The sequence below is a fragment of the Oryx dammah genome, unplaced genomic scaffold, assembly GCF_014754425.2.
Source record: "Oryx dammah isolate SB20612 unplaced genomic scaffold, SCBI_Odam_1.1 HiC_scaffold_1, whole genome shotgun sequence".
Classification (NCBI taxonomy): Eukaryota; Metazoa; Chordata; class Mammalia; order Artiodactyla; family Bovidae; genus Oryx; species Oryx dammah.
The window spans coordinates 97191575-97209110 of NW_024070185.1; the positions used below are offsets into that span (position 1 = coordinate 97191575).

General features: G+C 46.9%; 1 protein-coding gene and 1 pseudogene across 5 annotated transcripts in view; both read right to left on the reverse strand.

Annotated features, from left to right (window-relative positions):
* PTPN3 (protein tyrosine phosphatase non-receptor type 3) overlaps positions 1 to 17536 on the reverse strand; it is an 83698-nt gene that overhangs the window by 60090 nt on the left and 6072 nt on the right. For 4 of the 5 annotated variants that reach the window (XM_040237390.1, XM_040237384.1, XM_040237402.1 and 1 more), the window contains exons 2-8: positions 17358 to 17465; positions 17237 to 17279; positions 14394 to 14472; positions 9592 to 9636; positions 6132 to 6184; positions 1424 to 1544; positions 186 to 273 (exon numbers count right to left, since the gene is read on the reverse strand). In XM_040237390.1, coding sequence (XP_040093324.1) covers positions 186 to 273; positions 1424 to 1544; positions 6132 to 6184; positions 9592 to 9636; positions 14394 to 14472; positions 17237 to 17279; positions 17358 to 17465 — 537 coding nt within the window. Of the gene's footprint in view, positions 1 to 185; positions 274 to 395; positions 1346 to 1423; positions 1545 to 6131; positions 6185 to 9591; positions 9637 to 14393; positions 14473 to 17236; positions 17280 to 17357; positions 17466 to 17536 lie in introns of those variants that run through there. The other variant, XM_040237407.1, reaches the window with a different exon arrangement.
* On the reverse strand, positions 8205 to 8300 carry LOC120867907 (annotated as a pseudogene).

Genomic DNA, 17536 nt, shown 5'->3' on the forward strand with positions numbered 1-17536 from the left:
AAAAAACCAAGTGGATAGCAGATAAATAATCAGCAAAACTTAATATTATTTTATAAACTTTTCTCAGATACCTTAAAAAAAAGATCTTTTTTATTTGAAACTGGAAAAGTTTCAAAGCAGCTTTCAGATGTTCAGAAATTAAAATTGAAAAAAGTTTTGAATTACAACATGTCGAAGGTACCTACCCTACCACTGTGCAGCTCCACTCCATAGAAGTCGAGGGTCCGAGCTATGTTGATAAAGCAAGATTCTGCTTCCGATTGCTTTAGCCCACTACAGAGGCAGGGGGAATACACAGTGTTTATCCAACAAACAGAACATTAACTCCAAATTTTAAAGCTAATAAAAATCTTAAAAAATTGGTATCATTACTATAAGGTGATTAAATGCCTTACACTGTTCATCTTGAACAACTGAACCCCCAAAGCTACTAAACCAAGCTTTTTTTTTTTTCTTGTCCACCGACTATGACTTCATTTAGCCCTCATGTTCCTGTATTAAATAACACCTCTTATTTAGTGGGTTCTCAACATCCAGAGACAAAGACTCTCACCTTCTGCAATCTCCACCCCACTTTTTCCAAGTTGCTAAGTGAGCACACGCTCTTTAGGTCTTTCGGCCTTTATCTATCCTTTTAGCAGCAGCCTCAAACTTCCAAACGTCACTGTACTATTTTAGGATGCTGGCTCCTGCATGGGGAGCAATTCTGGAAGAGGATTGGCAGTGCCTCTTTGAAGGGATACTGGTTGCTTAGGCCTTTGCTTTTTAAGGCCTTCCTGAGAATGTGAGGTCCCTTGAAACCTGGCCTTCTGGGTCAGGGTGGCCCTTATTTGACCCGGACTGAATGGAGCCACTGCAGCTTGAAGAGAAAGGAGGCAAGGGAAGAGGAGGCCAGAGTAAGGTGACTTTGCTGGAATGGAGGCTTGGTCCAAGGCAGCTACAGAAGGCTGGTGCTCCCCTCTGGAAGGAAGGTGGATTCACCAACTGAACCAGTGAGGGCTGGGATTTACCCAGCCTGACGGCACGTAGGTCCATGTGCCTGTCTATCTATTCAACACCACTTAAGGGAATGGCCCATTTCACTAAATGTAGGAAACCATTCAAAGATTTGTTTGGTAGAGTCAACGTGTGGGGAAGCCAAATTTACAATGGGCATCTCCTTCAGGAATTAATGGATTTCAATGACATCCTGAAAGAGAACACAGCAAGTCATCCCGAATTCTCATAGGATTTCCTACTTTACAGAAATGCTAGTTATGCCAAATATACCTGTCACCGTAAGAGATCAAGGTTCACAAACCTCCCACCTCTTGAAAGAGCATTCACGAGCAAAAGCCAGAGAAGACGACATCAAACCCAAGGGGATGCGAGGTCTGACAGCACCGACCTGAGTACCTGAAGTAGGTCACCCACCCCTCCTCACCTGTGCTGCTCATGTAGTGACTCGACCTTCGCTAAGAAGTCCTCGCTCTGATCCGGTATGAACTGACTATCAGAGAGATAGCCCGGAAGGTGAATGGAAGAATCATAGTCTCCGAAATGAGCTATCAAGACAGAATGAGGGGAAGAGCACCTTTTCAATGCGGTCTGTATTTTTAAGCATCTACAACATCGCAAGAAAAAAAATTCATCGGAAATACTCTCTGCTATTAATATCGATGTCTCCCATCCCAGAAGGAAAGGAGATGAGCAAGGTCGTTGCTTAAGTGAATTTCATCCCCAATTTGCAAAGTCAGATGCAAGGGTATTTCCTTTACAATTACTTGGTCTGGCTCACCCTCGACTGCCATCACACAGAAGGACTGCTCTTTGAGACCTGGGCTGTGATGAAGGGGTCTGTGTTCTCCTTTCACTGTTCCTTGAGGGCTAGGAGTAGCTCACATTCCTCTCTTGAGCCTGGCACCGAGGCATGGCACATAGTAGGTACTTGGGCGCTTGGAACTGACCTGTACAGAGGCTACTGCAAAGCTGAACTTTGCAAGGGGAAAAGGGCAGACTTGGTCATGGGTGGACCACAGGCCAGGAAGGCCAGCTAAATGTGGCTAAGCTGTGGACAGGAGTGTCAGGGCTATACTATGTAAGCACAAGTGTGGCTTACAGGTGAGTCTTTTCATGGTGAAGTGTATGACAGTGCATTTACAAGAAGTAATTTAGATGCCCTTAGGCAGGGTCCCCAATGAAGAAAGCTCGAAGAAGCCTTAGAATCAGCTCATCCGAACTCTGAGTCTTGAAGGAAAAGAAATCTGAGGTCCAGAGACAAGAAAGGACCTACCCCTATCACAGAGCCATTTTTCAGCAGTCAAGGCCAGAACCCAGCTAGAGTTCCCATCATTCCACCAGCCTGCCTACTAGGCCTATGAGCTGCTGCTGGCCATTTGCAGATGACAGTGGTCATGTCCCCAGAGGGAAGCCAAACACTGAAAATGGCTTTCCTGAGGTCAAACAACTCAAGGCAGAGTCCTATTAAATTGAATGCTGCATGTTACATCAGCTCATGAAGACCTTAGAGCTTGACTTGGTCATCCATCATGTAAACGAATAGTCCCAACCCCTGTGCCTTTCTGCAAACACAGAGCAAATTTCTCTCTTTAGTCAGGTCACTGACAAATATCTGTACTTAATATAAAACCAAAGAACTCCCTCTAGGGGGTTCTGTGAGGGTCAAAGGCCATTATATAAAAATATGTGTTTTCAAAAACTTCATTCTTGGACCCTCACAGACCCTTGAAATCTTAGCTACTCTGCAATGCCCTGTGCCAACCACTAGGGGGAAATAAAGTTAAACCAGTCTTTGGAAACCATCTGCAAAGCACAGGGCAGTTTCCACATTGAATTTAATGACCAATGACATCACCTCACTAGATGCTCTTGATAACCTAGTGACAGGCATGGCTTTTATCCCCATTAAACAGATAAAGGAACTAAGACTCAAGGAAGGAACCTACCCACTGCTGCCCAGGCTGGTAACTTGGAGCCTAGACTCGGACCACAGTCCATCCTCTTTATCTACTTACTGTACCACACGCCCGAAACTCCAGAGCAAAACACTCCAGAGCAAAACACTTTTCTATTTGTGGGGAAGCAACACATGAGAAAGCTAACTATAGCAAAAAGAAAAGGAAATCAGCGCTTATGTGGGAAATACCTTCTTGTCTTTTAAGTCCCATGCATTCTTCTGCGGGACAGAAGGTGTCTCAGGTATTCAAATGTATGGTGTGTCAAGCTTTCCTGTTGGGAAAGCCCTTGCCTTGCTATTCATCATAGTCCAACTTGATCTTGGAGGCTCTTCTTAGGGGTCATCACTAGGAAGCTTTCCCATACTATGTCTCTCTGTACCTCCTATTCCCCCTGCCTAGGAGAACAGAGCGAGTGCCTCCCCAGTGTCCATCCTCACTGCCAGCAGCAGCTGGTCCAGCCCTGTCTCCCACCAGCTGCAGACCCCGTGCAGAGAGCAGTCATGCTCTCTCTGTGCAACCTGGGGAACGTGCAGAACCCACACATGGCAGGAGCTCAGAGACCATTATAGAACAGATACGTTATTTTCAAAAACTTCTTTCTCTGACCCGCACAGATCCTTGGCAGGCCACTGGCAAATTTTCACCATCAAGTCCTTTCAGATTCTTTATCCACAGATCACTTTACTTTTTATCTGGTCAGAACATGTGCTTTTGGTTGGCATTGCTGACCACTGGTAGGCTTGTCTTCATGTCAAATGTCTCTCTGGGACAATCTGGCAAAGTGTATCAGATAAAATTTAGGCTTGCTCTTTGATCAAGCAATTTCATATCCAAGAATTAATCTTACAGAAATATATGTACAGAAGTGTAAGATAATGTATGTAGGTATATATACTTGAGGGTGGAGGAATAAGAAACCTCTACTTAAAACTGCTCATCTGACAACTTATGATATTATTAGCGTGACAGTCATGCTCAAATTTGCATTGCAGCTAGTTTAGACTTTTTAAGTGCTCATAACTTTCTTTAGTCCCTATTCTATTGGTTCTTTGTAGAGGAAAACCTGACTGCTGAAACTTAGGAATTTTATTTGGGATTCTAGACTTGGCCACTGGAAAAGGCCCCTGATGCTGGCAAGAATGGAAGGCAGAAAGAGAAGCGGGTGACAAGAGTATGAGATGGCTGGACAGCATCACCAATTCAATGGACATGAGTGTGAGCAAACTCTAGGAGATAGTGAAGGACAGAGGAGCTTGGCATGCTACAGTCCATGAGGTCGCAGTCAGACATGACTTAGCGACTGAACAACAACATATAGTTTTTTTACAATAGGCTGTTCCCTTTTAAGATTTTTCTTTTTTGATGTGGACTATTTTTTAAAGTCTTTATCGAATTTGTTACAATACTGCTTCTGTTATGTTCTAGGTTTTTGGCCATGGGGCATATGGGGTCTCAGCTTCTCGACCAGGCATCAAACCCACACCCTCTCCATGGGAAGGCAAAAGTCTTAACCAAAGGACTACCAGAGAGGTCCCCAATAGGCTGTTCCTTAGTTTTCTGCTGGGCAGAAAAGAAAATATAGTACAAATTAAACATTGTAACATTTGCCATCAGCCAGGCACTATTTTAAGAGTTTTACGTCTATTTCATTTTTGCTATGACCCTATGATTAGATACTGTTATCATCCCTACCCGACAGATAAAGCTGAGACCCAGAGAGGCTCAAAGTCAGGTAGGTATAAGCAGAAGACCTGAGGCCCAGGTAGTGTGGCTTCAGCCTGTGCTTTCACTGACTCAGTTAACAGCGATGGTCCAACTCTAAAGAGTTTCTAGTTATCCCCTTCCCAGGTGCTACATGAACTGAACAGTCCTATTCCAAGCTGTCCTACTCACCATCACCACCTCCCTCTTACAGGTGAGAAAGCTGAGACTCAGCAAGGTCACGCCACATTAGAAGCAGATGGAGGGCCAGGTTTGAATGAAGTTGGCATACAAAACTAAGGCCTTCCTAGTGCTCCTCTCCTTAAAACCTGAAGCTCTAGCTGTGGGTACCAGATTCACTCTGAGATATGAGGAAAAAAACCTCTCCTCAGCAGACCAGCCTGGCAGAGATGGAGTCCACTGGGTCTAGTGACCACTAAGAACACAGGTTGGCTGGTGTCATTTCCCACGTGGACGGGACAAGGCCAGGTCTGTTTCAGCTGTACTGAAGGGAGAGGGCATCTGGCATCCGCCCGGGCTCACCCCTGTGCCACCTCTTCCACGTCTCCCACCGGGGAGAAGGAGATGCAGCTATGTGGGGAGATGCTTGAGTAAGAGGATTCTTCCTTCAGCTTAAACAGGCCTTGATGGAAAATTCCATCTGGACTTTCCATCCCACATGGCAGCCACTAACCACACGTGGCTAGCAAGCACGTGACGTGTGGCTGGTCCAAACTGAGATGTGCTGGAAGTGTAAAACCTGGACTGGTTTCAAAGACCTACTATGGAAAAAAAAAAAAAAAGGAAAATAACTGTTTTTACATGGATTACATATTAAAATAATATTCTGAATCTACTGAGCTAAGTACACTAATATGATCCACTTCGTTTTACTTTAATATGGCTACCAGAAAGCTACCAGAAAGCTTATGTGCAGCTCCCATTGTATTTCTATTCTACTGTGCTGCTCCAGGCCTATAACCCATCACTCTACTGAAACTAAAAATAAAATTCCTACGATCCCAGCAGTGTTTCTGAGCAGCACCCAGCAAGTACTGGGAGTGACCTCCAGCAAATTTCTGAACCTATCTGGGTCTTCGTTCCCACATCTATATGAAGTGATGGGTGGAAGCATTTGCCCCACTGGGATTTGTTACAGAGTCAAATCTGATTGTGACTGAAGCCTTTGGAAACTGACTGACGCCATTGGAAAATGTAACGTGTGATAGGATTCTCCTGTCTCCTCGGCTCCCTGGGGAGAAAACCTCATTTTCCCTAACCGAACATCCCTGAACCACAGGAGAGTATAAGTTAGGATGAAAAGTGGGACCATCCGGATAGCCAGAGATGTTGCCTAACAAGATTCCTGGGGAAGGGAGGAAGCAACTCTGTCCAATAGGAGAGGCCAGCAAGTTTCGTAATATACTGGTCAGAGCAAGCTGTCCATCCATGAAACACTCATTTGTGACTTACATTGTACTGCATAGGACGCTAGAACCACCGCTGAGTTAAGAGGGCAGGTTAACCTGTCAGGAGAAAAACACATTAGAAAAGTTACCAGAACCTACCACAGCCCCAAACTTTAATTGATCATGGGTAGCACGTGCCTTTTTCTTGGATTAATCATTTAAACACATCACGAATGATAACAAAGAATTTCAGGATCCTCAAACAGTAAAGATAAACGTAACACACTGAAGAGTTTTTGAAATTGAGAGAGAATTTTCCCATGTTTAAAATAATACATTATTAATACAAATACCATGAGGCTAAAGGTCTGATGTTGGCCAGGGTTTAGCTGGTCAAGAAAGGTAAGGCTCATATCACTAAGACGAAAAGTGTACTCTTAGGTCAATGGGCAGGCAGCCTTTGTCTCTTTCTGGTAAAGATGTGAGACCTCTCCTAGGACTAACTGAATTCCTGAGTTCTGTTAACTCTGATTCTTGATTACCTGCTTTCCAAAAGGGTCACATCCTTTTACAAGGGAAAAACAGAAAGGTATTCTGAATTTTAAAACTCCTGTGAATTTTCAATTATTTGATTAGTTACTATGATTTAAGACTCAAATCTATTCACCCTCCTGAAACTTCCCACCTAGAGGCAATGGCACCTCAGTCTTCCTGCGTCCATGAGAAATCCACGAACCCGAGTTGGGCGTGTCTTCCTTCTTTCCTCCTGAGCTCAGTGCCTCCCAAACACCCTGTCTGGGCCAAAGGCTCTATCTCTGTCTCTGTCATATTCCGAACCATCTGGTGGCTCCCTTCTCTCCATTCAGCCTCAGATTTCACAGTCTGCCTAGGAGCTCATTCAGCAGATCTGGGCCGGGGATCACTGCCAGGTAGAGCAACACATGAATGGCAGCAAGGGTGAGGGCTTGTAGGGCTGGGTGGGTTGGGGGGGACACAGAGTTTAAAAGCATTCCGCCCAGCAACCCCGTGGGAAGTAGAGAAAACGTGCAGTTTCCATGGCAGCCCGTGAAGTTCCCAAGATATGAGTCACCCCCACCTCTCTGACTAATCTGGCTGGCTCACCAGGGTTCCCCTCCTGGCCTGCTGTGCTGTGCACTGGTCCTGAAGCAGAATATGAATATGGAGGTAGCCCTGAGGGGGCCCCCATCTTTCAAGTAGCCATGTGTTCCTGCGAGAACTTCTAAATGCAGATTCATCTGGGGATACTCGCTATCTCTTCAATCATCTGGAGACTCAGCCTATGGGGAGAGCAAAGGTCAGCAGTCACTCTCCCGCCAGGATGGGCTTCAGTGAAGTCAAAGCTGGTGTCCTTGCTACAGGAAGAGCCTGTGAATGGGATTCGGGGGAACAGCTTAGGAGAGTGGCTAAGGGGGTCCCGTCTAGATGGAAGGAACAACCCTATAAGTAAGTCAGAAAGAACATTTCCAAAGAATGGCATAAATAACAAACTAAAGAACATCATGTTCGAGAGATTCCTCTCTTTCTCAGTAAGTTTCAGGGTCTCCATCTGTCAGACAAGATCGCCTATCTCAGCAGGAAGGAGAGGATGAACAAACCCTTCCGAGCCCAGGAGAAACGCTAACCAGCCCCACTGATTCTCAAGAGATCCATGGTTCCTAAGGGCCAGATGCCACCTTGACCTCACACCCCTCGCCCCCGAGATGAGGGCCGCCTGCAGGCCTCACAAGTGCTAGGGGTCTAAGCCAGGACATGGCCCTCAAGAGGCTTCTCCTGTTGAAAATGAAGATGAGCAATTTCCAACACTTGGAGAGCCAGACTGGAAGCTCCCGAGCGCAGGGGTGGGGGGCCCAGCCCCATCTGACCAGCACAGTGCCCGTCTTGTAACAGGTGCTCACAAAATGTGTGGGGAAAACACGGCGGTGTGTAGCCAAGAGAGACACAACCGTGTCTGCTGCCACAGAGGGCTGCCTGGGCCCAGGGCAGGGGTGACCATTTCAGCTGAGAGTTCCCCTGAAACACGAGGCTGCCGCAGGAAAGGGTGGGCACCGGGTTACGGGAGGGGTCCTCTCTCTCCCCCTGTGTTCTCTCATAGGCAGGGGGGCTCCCACTGAGACTGTTCGGGTAGGGCAGTGTCCTCACTGCCCAGTGAGATTTATTAAGCTGGTAAGAACAGACACTACGCTTGATCTTAGCCAAGAGGCCGAGAAGTGATTTATCTCCTCATGTCCTGTTTATTGTGCTACAGAAGGGACTTGTTCCTCCCTCAAATGGGAGGAACTAGGCCATCAAGTTCTGACGATCCTTTCTTCGAGGGGTCTCTTGCTTCTAACTGTCCTTCCTGCCCCACACTCCTTGCCCCCTATTCTCTGGCCTGGATGCCTTTTAACAGCTCCCTCAAGGGCTGCGCCTTCCCTCCCACCTAGAGGGAAGCTCCTCAGCCTCTCCCAGGCGTCCCTGCAGATGCTGCTCCTGCCAGATCCCTCCTGCTTAAACACCCTTGACAGCGCTGCTCTGCCTGCTGGACCCAGGACGCATGCCCACGAGTGACAGGGAGAGCTCCCCGTCTCTCCCTCTCTTCTCTCTTAAGCCCCCAGCATGTGCTCTCCAACTGGGACTGTGGGGCATGGGGTGCTGTCCTCTCTGCCCAAGGAGATCTGACTCCTCACGTCTCCACCAGCCCCCAACCCCCAGCTCATCACAGCAGTCCACACTCTTCACAAAGCTCACACCGGTGGCGTCTTTTCCTAACACCTATGGCGGCTGTGCTCTCCACTCGGCATACTGGTCCCAGTTGCTTCACGGGCTCCTGTCTCTTTTCTCCGATGAGACAGCAAGCTCCCACATGGAAGCCCAGTGGGGGCTTCCGAAGACCCTCCTCAGTAGAAGGAAAGAGGAAGTGGGAAGGACAGGAGCAAAACACGGCTGTTCCCACCCACTCGCCTGCTGCAGAGTCTCTGCTAAGTCATGAAAAGCTCTGAATGCTGGAGGTGGTGGCTCAGGGACCACTGACTTGGAGTGTCCCCGCCCCTTCCTGAGCCGCTCAGATACTCTGCAGCCATGGAGACGGTCCTCATGCACAAGAACTGCTGAAGCATGGCTGAAGCTCCAGTCTTCCAGCAAAGTTCCCCAGAGAAAATGAGTCACTTCTGGGTACTCAGGGGCTCGGAGGGGACCTAAATTGGGCCTGATGTGCCTTCCTGCATGAAGCTCATTTCATGTTCAGGGTCTCTCCCTCCCTCTCTCTGCAGTTTCTCAGCTCTTTACCAGAAAGATAACTGCCTTCTGTAATAAAACTGAAACACAAAATGAGGTTTATCGGTTCTCAGCTTCCTAAGTCCAGACCAAGCCAGAAACAGACGTCTCAAACAGGATGCTGCTTTCAACATCCGATCGCTGTTTACATTTAATATTGTTACCAGAAATGCACGCTCATTAGATTAAAACCAGGAATTTCAGTAGTCTGGGGCAACTGATGGAAAAAGAAGATGCAAAATTCTCATTACCTTCCTTCACAAATATCCATCTTCAGTTGTAAGAAATACAAGTGCCTATGAAATAATTGATCTCATTAATTCATAATACACAAAGGAAAACATGCAAAAAATATATAAAAGATGAGTCAAGGACAAGACCTACACATTTGAAAAGCAAAACACACAAAACATATTTTTGTCTCAAGTATCAGGTGCTGTTCCCGTACATTGCAAAGCTGCCCGCCTTCTGTCACAGTGGTTCATGTGGCTGCCTTAGTCTCAATGGGCCAGGGGGTGATTTCCAGCCAGCCTCTTGCCAGCCCTGCGTGCACATGCTGTCTTAGGGATGGACGGAGTAAGAGGAGCCCACCAATGACAGGCTGGTGCCGCTGCCAGTGGGAGCCCCTGCCCTGGAGCTTCCCAGTCAAACTCGGGGTATCTGAGAGCACCAGGACCCCCAGGCAGCCCCTGCACACCAAGGGGCTGCCGTTCTGCACACAGTATTTGCACACCCACGTTCCACTGTGTGAAGTTACTGAAAGGAGGAGGGTCTATGCAGACACCTCCTTGGCTGGGGTGCAAATACCCAGCTGGGCTTTTTCCTGTGTCCCAGGAACTGTTGGTGCCTGAGCAAAAGCACAGACATCAGCCGTCTCCAGGCTGCTAGGCCTCCAGGCTGAATTCGGCGAGTGTCTGTGAGCTCCCAGCACTGCTGCTTTCAAAGCTGGGACTTGATCTGCAGACAAAACCTGGTAAGCTCTTGGTAAGTCACAGGCGCCTCCATCCAGGGAGCAGAGGGCATCGACAGTGCCATGCAGGCCAGGAAGGGCCCTGGAGCACGTTATATTTAGGGACGCGGCACACATGTGACGCTTGGCTGCTGTTCCCACTCTTTTTTAAAGCCTGGATTCACTTGGGATACAGATTCCGGTGTCTGGCCAAGGTGACAAAAGGGAAACTTCTTGAAATCTAATACAGAGGCAGTAGACGTGTTCAGGGGGCAGGAGAGAGAGAGAGAATTTTGGCAGTTTAAATAAATCAGTCTCAATAGTCCTTCTAATTTCGATGTTTAAAGGTCAAGGTGCCAGTGTTTTGAGATGTGAATGTTTCACATGGTGTTACAACTCTGTATTTGCACAGTTCTGGGCTGTGTGTGGTATTTCACAACTTACTGATTCATTTCAACCTCCTTGGACTGCAAGGAGATCCAACCAGTTCATTCTAAAGGCGATTAGTCCTGGGTGTTCATTGGAAGGACTGCTGCTGAAGCTGAAATTCCAATACTTTGGCCACCCGATGCAAAAAGCTGACTCATTGAAAAAGACCCTGATGCTGGGAAAGATTGAAGGCAGGAGGAAAAGGGGACGACAGAGGATGAGATGGTTGGATAGCATTACCAACTCAATGCACATGAGTTTGGGTAGATTCCAGGAGGTTGGTGATGGACAGGAAGGCCTGCCGTGCTGCAGTCCATGGGGTTGCAGAGTCGGACACCACTGAGCGACTGAACTGAAGGACTCTGAAGTGGGTACCACTACCTCCCTTTTTTACTGATGAGGACACGGATGTTCAGATGAGTGACATGGGGTCAGTGATGTCTTATTTCAACCTGGACACTCATGTTATGAAAAAAAAATCTGACTATATTACAAATTTCTTATGTGTCTAATGACTAAAAAGCTTAGGATCAATCTCCTAACTGATATTACTTTGATTATAAGAACTGTCAATTACTCTTAATGCATTCAGTGCCAGAACACTGAGGGATGGTGTGACATACACATGGTGATTCACGCTTATTTCGTATTGGAATCTCTATCTCTGCCACCTAGGGGAACGCAACGGGTCCTTTCTACTTTGTTCCTATGTTTATTCAAGCTGATATTCAAGTGGAATTAAGTGTTCTCTCCTCCTATAATGCTACTGAGAGAAAAAAGAGGAGGGAGAGAATCACAGGTAATCCAGTGTTAAATCTGGACTTTCACTGCCGAGTCCTGCTAGGCGGTAGGTCTTCCTTGGGGCGTAAAGGAGAACAGGAACCTGCAGACCCCCGTTCACCACATGCTACCTTGTTGTATATTCAGCAAAGTCTCTGAGTCAACCCCAGGATATCACACAAAGAGACAGGAATAGTGGAATGATGCCCAAGTCCCTAGGAATCTTGGATCTCCCTAAGAATCTTAAAGGAGCCTGATTCTGAGACTGCCAGTACATGGAAGTCTATATAGAATGGTCTAAATTTATCAGGAACAGCCCTTGTAGAGGCTCACAATCAAAGAGACAGTGATTAGGATAAAGGAAGTCATTTAGAAGAGACGCTCCGTGTGTCTGACTTCAGAAATGTAAAGGCTCACTGCTGGAGTCTGCCCCATCCATGACCTCAACTTCAGAAAAAAGCAATGAAGGCCTGCCTGGCCTAGATCCTTGGTAAACAAACAGGACACAACACACACCACCTCTGTATTCCTTCTTTGACCCTTGAGACCAAAATTTCTTTAAAGGGGAACTTCCTTTTGGATAAGCTATAGAGCTTGGGCTTAAAAAAGATACTGCGTATAATATGTACATCAATTATACCTCAATTTTAAAAAAGAGAGAGATACTATGGGTCAGGAACACAGGAAAAATTCTTCCTTTAGGTAAAAACAAGACAAAAGACCATTAAAAAAAAAATTAATGGTGGAAACCTGGCCCAGACTAAGAAGAGGGTCTGGCAGTCCTGCCTGTTTCCCTAGCTCTTAGGAGGCACAGGGGCAGCACATGTCTCCTGCTGTGTTAGGAGCAAAGCGGTGCCCACATCCCAGGAACTGACAGCTGTAATCGTCTCCACACTGGGGCGACCACCCATCTTAAGATGGGAGGTGGGGTGGTCAGGCTGGGTGTCCGTCTGCAACCGGTGACTCTTAGGAGGGGCACGGACAAACCGAATTTTACCTGGGACTTAGGTAAGAACAAAATTTGGTCTATTACTTGTCTTGAGCCAAAATCCGCCTTTCTGTAGCTTCCACTCACTGGCTATAATTCTGCCACCAAGCACATCTAATGCCCCCTTTCCTATGACAGCCCTTTGCAGATCTGAAGGCAGCCTTCATTTCTGAGTCTTCTCTTGGTCTTCAACTCCCTACATCTCCTCAGGTGTCCCTCAAACGCCAGGGAGGCTCAGCAGGCAGAGGCTTTCCTGGTGGGTATGGATGTGGGGTCCGACTCCTGAGGGGCGCCTGGGCTAAGCTGGCGGGAGTGATCCCTTCACTCGGGTACCCTGGCAGCCAAAACCCTGGGGCACCAGCATCTCAGGAAGGAACAAGGGGTTATGGGGGACAACCCACTAGTGGGGGAAGCGCAGTTCACACTTGGGGTGGGAACCCTTCAGTGGGTAGTAAAATCAACTTAATGAGCCACAGTTGGCATTTTAAGCGAAGGAAAGAGAAAACTTAAGGGTGCTTTGCACTTACTATTGTTTCAAGAAATGTCTGCTTCAGTAATTTACATGTATCTGTGTAATATATTACAAAGCAAAATATATATGTAGGGTTGTGATAAAAATCCCACTGGTTAAAAACACACATACATGACATTTTAAAACAATACTTGAAAAAAACTTGGTATTTGGTGGTAGGTAGCCTGGGGAAATCTCATAGATCATGTCACCACTTTGCGTCCACCAGCATGAGCTAATCTGCTGGGCTGAGCATCCTACACCTTCCCTTAGTCCACCTGGGTGAAGAGCTATTATGGGGAAAACTCAAGGCACCACGTGTATGTCCCGTGGTTACCCAATGAGTCATGTGGGACATCTTATATCTGCTTAAAATTTAACTTGACAGTAAACACCAAGTCAAATTTTCAATGCCTTCTTTTGTAGAGGGACGAGGTGTACAAAGAAGACAAACGAGTAATAGAATAATATTTGGCCTTTACACACATTACAAGTTAAAATGTGATCATGTGATTACTAATTTAAAAAAAGGAAAAAAAGGAAACAGCACTTTCTGTCCAAGTTAATGTTGCCTCCTTGGTGATGGATCTCATGGCCACCAGGAGCAGAAGACAGGAATTAACAATCCTGAACATTCACTGCTTTTTTTCAGATGGAAGAGTTTCCCTCCCTAAGAAAAACAAATGTTTCAATAACCAAAGGGCCAGCTGGGGCAGGGGAAGGAGAGGCCAGGTGAGTTTGCAGAGCCCGTGTTTAAACAGCATCAACTCTCCTGTGCCCGCCCTTTGGTTCCAAACACGGGTCCCCACCCAGAAAACCCACGTGCCAACACAACAGGAGGGCCAGGACCTGAGCCAAGCCTGGAGGGGTAAACAACTCTTGCAAACCTCTCTCCCTTATCTGGTTCACAGTTGTGGAGGCGGAAGCAAGATGCTGGCTGGCCTCCTCTCCTACCAACTGGGGATCTGGTAGAAAGTTCTCAGGTAAGAGACCTCCGGTTCTCCTAAAGAGCTCACTCCTAGCCCTTCAGAGACACTGCGCTATTTGATCAGTAGAGGACTTTGACAAACTTCCCTTCCTGCAGGAGCAGAAAATACCCACGTTCTCAGACCAAGGGTGCTCAGCTCAAAGAGGAGCCTGGATGGAAGGGGAGATGGTGGTAGGAGCATGTTGGGGACTGCACCAAATCAGAAGAAAGAGGCTCAAGGTGAAAACTAATTTGCTGATTAAAATTTCAATACATGCCCCCCCAGTTTTTACTGGGATCTTAAATGACTGTTGTTGCAGTTATACCCAAAGGAAGCATTTGACCACAGTGACAAATTGAAGGGTACATTTTTAGTGGTTACTCAATTTTTATACACTAAATAGAAAACTTAAGAAAAAATGTTATTACCTGGTTTGTTCTTGCTGCAGTGTGTTGGGATCAGGTATAAAAAATCTTACTCGAAAATGCAGGGTACAGGGGAAACCTCCTACAACATTTTTCAAAAACACATTAAATTTTCCCTTTAAGAAAGGCAATGTATGTAAGCAGCTACTCTCTCGTAAGTCATGCATGTTTTTTACTAGACCACTGCTTTTTCCATCAATAAAAGGACTAGCTTCACAAAAGGAGTGCATGAGTTAGTTAATTGTTCAGAAATCTCCAAGCCTATAAGGAGTAAAATATTTTTGCAACATCAGCATAAAATGAGATATAATCTATTTTCCGTAACATGTTTAACCTAGGCAGGTGTTCAAACACTGCACTCCATCATCTGTATTAGGAATTTTAAAAATCCTTAATTTAGCAGATTAAACAGAACTCACAAAGAAAATCTCTCACATATATAATGACTCCATACTTTTCAAATATTTTCAGATACATTCTTGAATGCAAACACCACGACGACTATGAATAGGCTAGGGTGCTGTCGACTGCAGCGTGCAACAACTCAGCCACCAGGTTTGCCACCCAGCCCCTCAGAGTTTTGCCTTAGGTCACACAGCTGAGGACAACACCACGGTTAACTGCACTGAGTCTTTTGATTCTGCATGGCCACATTTTAAAATTAATTTTGATCCTGGAAAATATTTCATGTTTTTAATGCAAAGTGAATTCTAAAAATGATTCATATACCAGCAAATATTACACAGCTAACATACTCAGATATTTTATGCAACAAGGCCAAGAGTCCATTTGCTTGTAAGGATAGATTTTTGTCCATTTCTTTTGCTGGATGTGCTAACAGATGATCAGATTCTGTCTGAAAGATCCCATGCTCTTCCTCATGTCCATTTCTCTCCTCTCCATTACTCAGTATCTAGTCACTGATCCTTTCCAGAACCTTCTTGCTCTCTGAAACTCAAGTCTTTTCTACCCTGCTCTCCAGAACCTTCTTGCTCTCTGAAACTCAAGTCTTTTCTACCCTGCTCTCCTCCACTGAGCTCCTCTACAGTAGTTCATTCTGGGCTCCATCCTCCCATCTCAGTAGAACTTCTGTCTTTATCTCCAGCTTGTATCAAAGTCTCTAATGGTGTGTGTGTACTTGTGAATGTCCCTCTGTTCAGGTACCTGGGTCCAGTGGGTGATTCTGTAGCTCTAGGTGCAGGGTGACGACCTATACATCAGGCAGGGGATGGATAAGTCCTCCCAATGGTCTGGATGCCCTACTGTCTCCCCTCCCTGCCTCCCCACTCTGTAACTTCTCATTTCTGTGTCCCACGCATGCCTCCTTGCCTTTCTCATCCTCTTCTGTGCACCCAGAGCATCGTATCACGTGCTCAGGGCTACCCCAGAGCTGCCTCTACCCCTGTCTCCATCCCTACACTTGGCTGTAAGCTCCTTGAGAGCAAGGTCCAACTTTCATTCCCAGAGCTTAGCCCAGTGCCATGTCAGAGTCTCAGCATGGAACCTGTCTGCGGAGAGAATTAATAAGAGAATGAATGACAACACCTGTCCACGCACATGTGAGCTCATTCCTCTGTAAATTCAAATGGGGGCACAGAGTTGCCTGCACAGCATCTCTGTGGCTCCCCCTGGTACTTCTGAATGCTAAGGACACAACTCACAGGATGAAAGAGGGCTGAGGCCCTGACTCCAGGTGAGGGCACCAATGGGATCCGAGTCAGGTCCCCTGATCGCTACTCCTTCCCGCCTTGGCGCCGGCCAGTGGGGAACATGTCATCATGGGTGTGCACATTCGTGTGTACAGATCCACCTGCCTTCACCCCTCGATCATCTACTGGCTACCTCCTATATGGAGAGCACCACGCGGGGTGTGCCAAGTACCCTAACTGCAAAGAGCTGGCCGTTTTGCAAGGACGATAAAGGCCAATAACTCAGAGTGAAGGAGAGGGTATTCTGAGGCACAAAGCAGACAGTGATCAATGTAAGCGAGAGGAGAGGGAGGCAGGGCTTCTATTAGAGGAAATGGAATCCGAGTGGCATTGAAGAGAAATGGCAAGACTGGGACATAGGGAAGTGGGAGGGAAGAGCATTCCCAATAGAGGGAACAGACCCAGGGAAGGCGCAGAGGCGGGTATGTGGCCCTGCGTGTCAGCTAGGTTTGGGGCAAAAAGTGCATAGAGGGGAACAGAGAGCGGGACTGGAAAGCCAGGCAGAGGAGGGTGAGGTGTAGCTGGACAGCCTGCCTAACTGGAAGGTAACATACAGCAACAGGATATACTCACGTGTGTACCTGTGACACTATCTATCCATGCATGCCTCTGCTTCCAGGGAATGGAACTGTGCTGCTGAAAAGGACTGGCAGTGGTGGGGGCGGGGTGGGGGGGAGTATGATGTGTGTGTGTGTGTATCATTTTTTTCTCATCCTGGCTCTCACACTGGGCTGAAAAACTGTGCTGCTGAAATGGACTGAGGCGGGTGGGTGGGTGGGTGCGTGCGTGCGTGCGTGCGTGTCTCTTTCCCATCCTGGCTCTCGCACTGGGCTGAAAAAGGTCATCGTCCTTCTCTTTTCTTTTGTATAAAAAAGAAGTGTGGGTTCCCCTGCTCTTAGCTGCCTTCTTTTATATTTCCCTCTCTTGCCCACAGCTGCCGAGGAGCCTTGGGGGCTGATCTGGAAGTTTCTCTGCTAACTCAGAAGTCAGGCAGGAGGAAGCCAGCTTACTCACATCTCCTGGGCCACCTGGAATCCAGGTTCCAGATGTTTCAGGTATGCTGAGAACTGGAGGAGAGAAACGGGCCATGATATGCTAACACCTAGTGTTCAATTGGAATGGGAAGCTCACACCCACCTTTTAACTGCTTCCTGATGGGTTTGCTTGCTTCAAGCCATCTCTGTTGGGTAAGAAAACATATAAGATATAAAACCAACCCCTGCAGGAGCCCAGCATGTCCTCAAGGGAGGGTACTCACAGGCGAGTCCAGTGAGTCATCACCATGCTGTAAACCGAAATACTCCTTCTCAGTCACACCCAGGCAGTTGTAAGCCATGTCCAGGAGAACTTGACCGGTATCTTGTTTCTAGGAAAGAAAACGTCCAGTGGACAAAATTTTAAAACAAATTAAGAGCTGGTCTCTAGAGTCTTTATTGC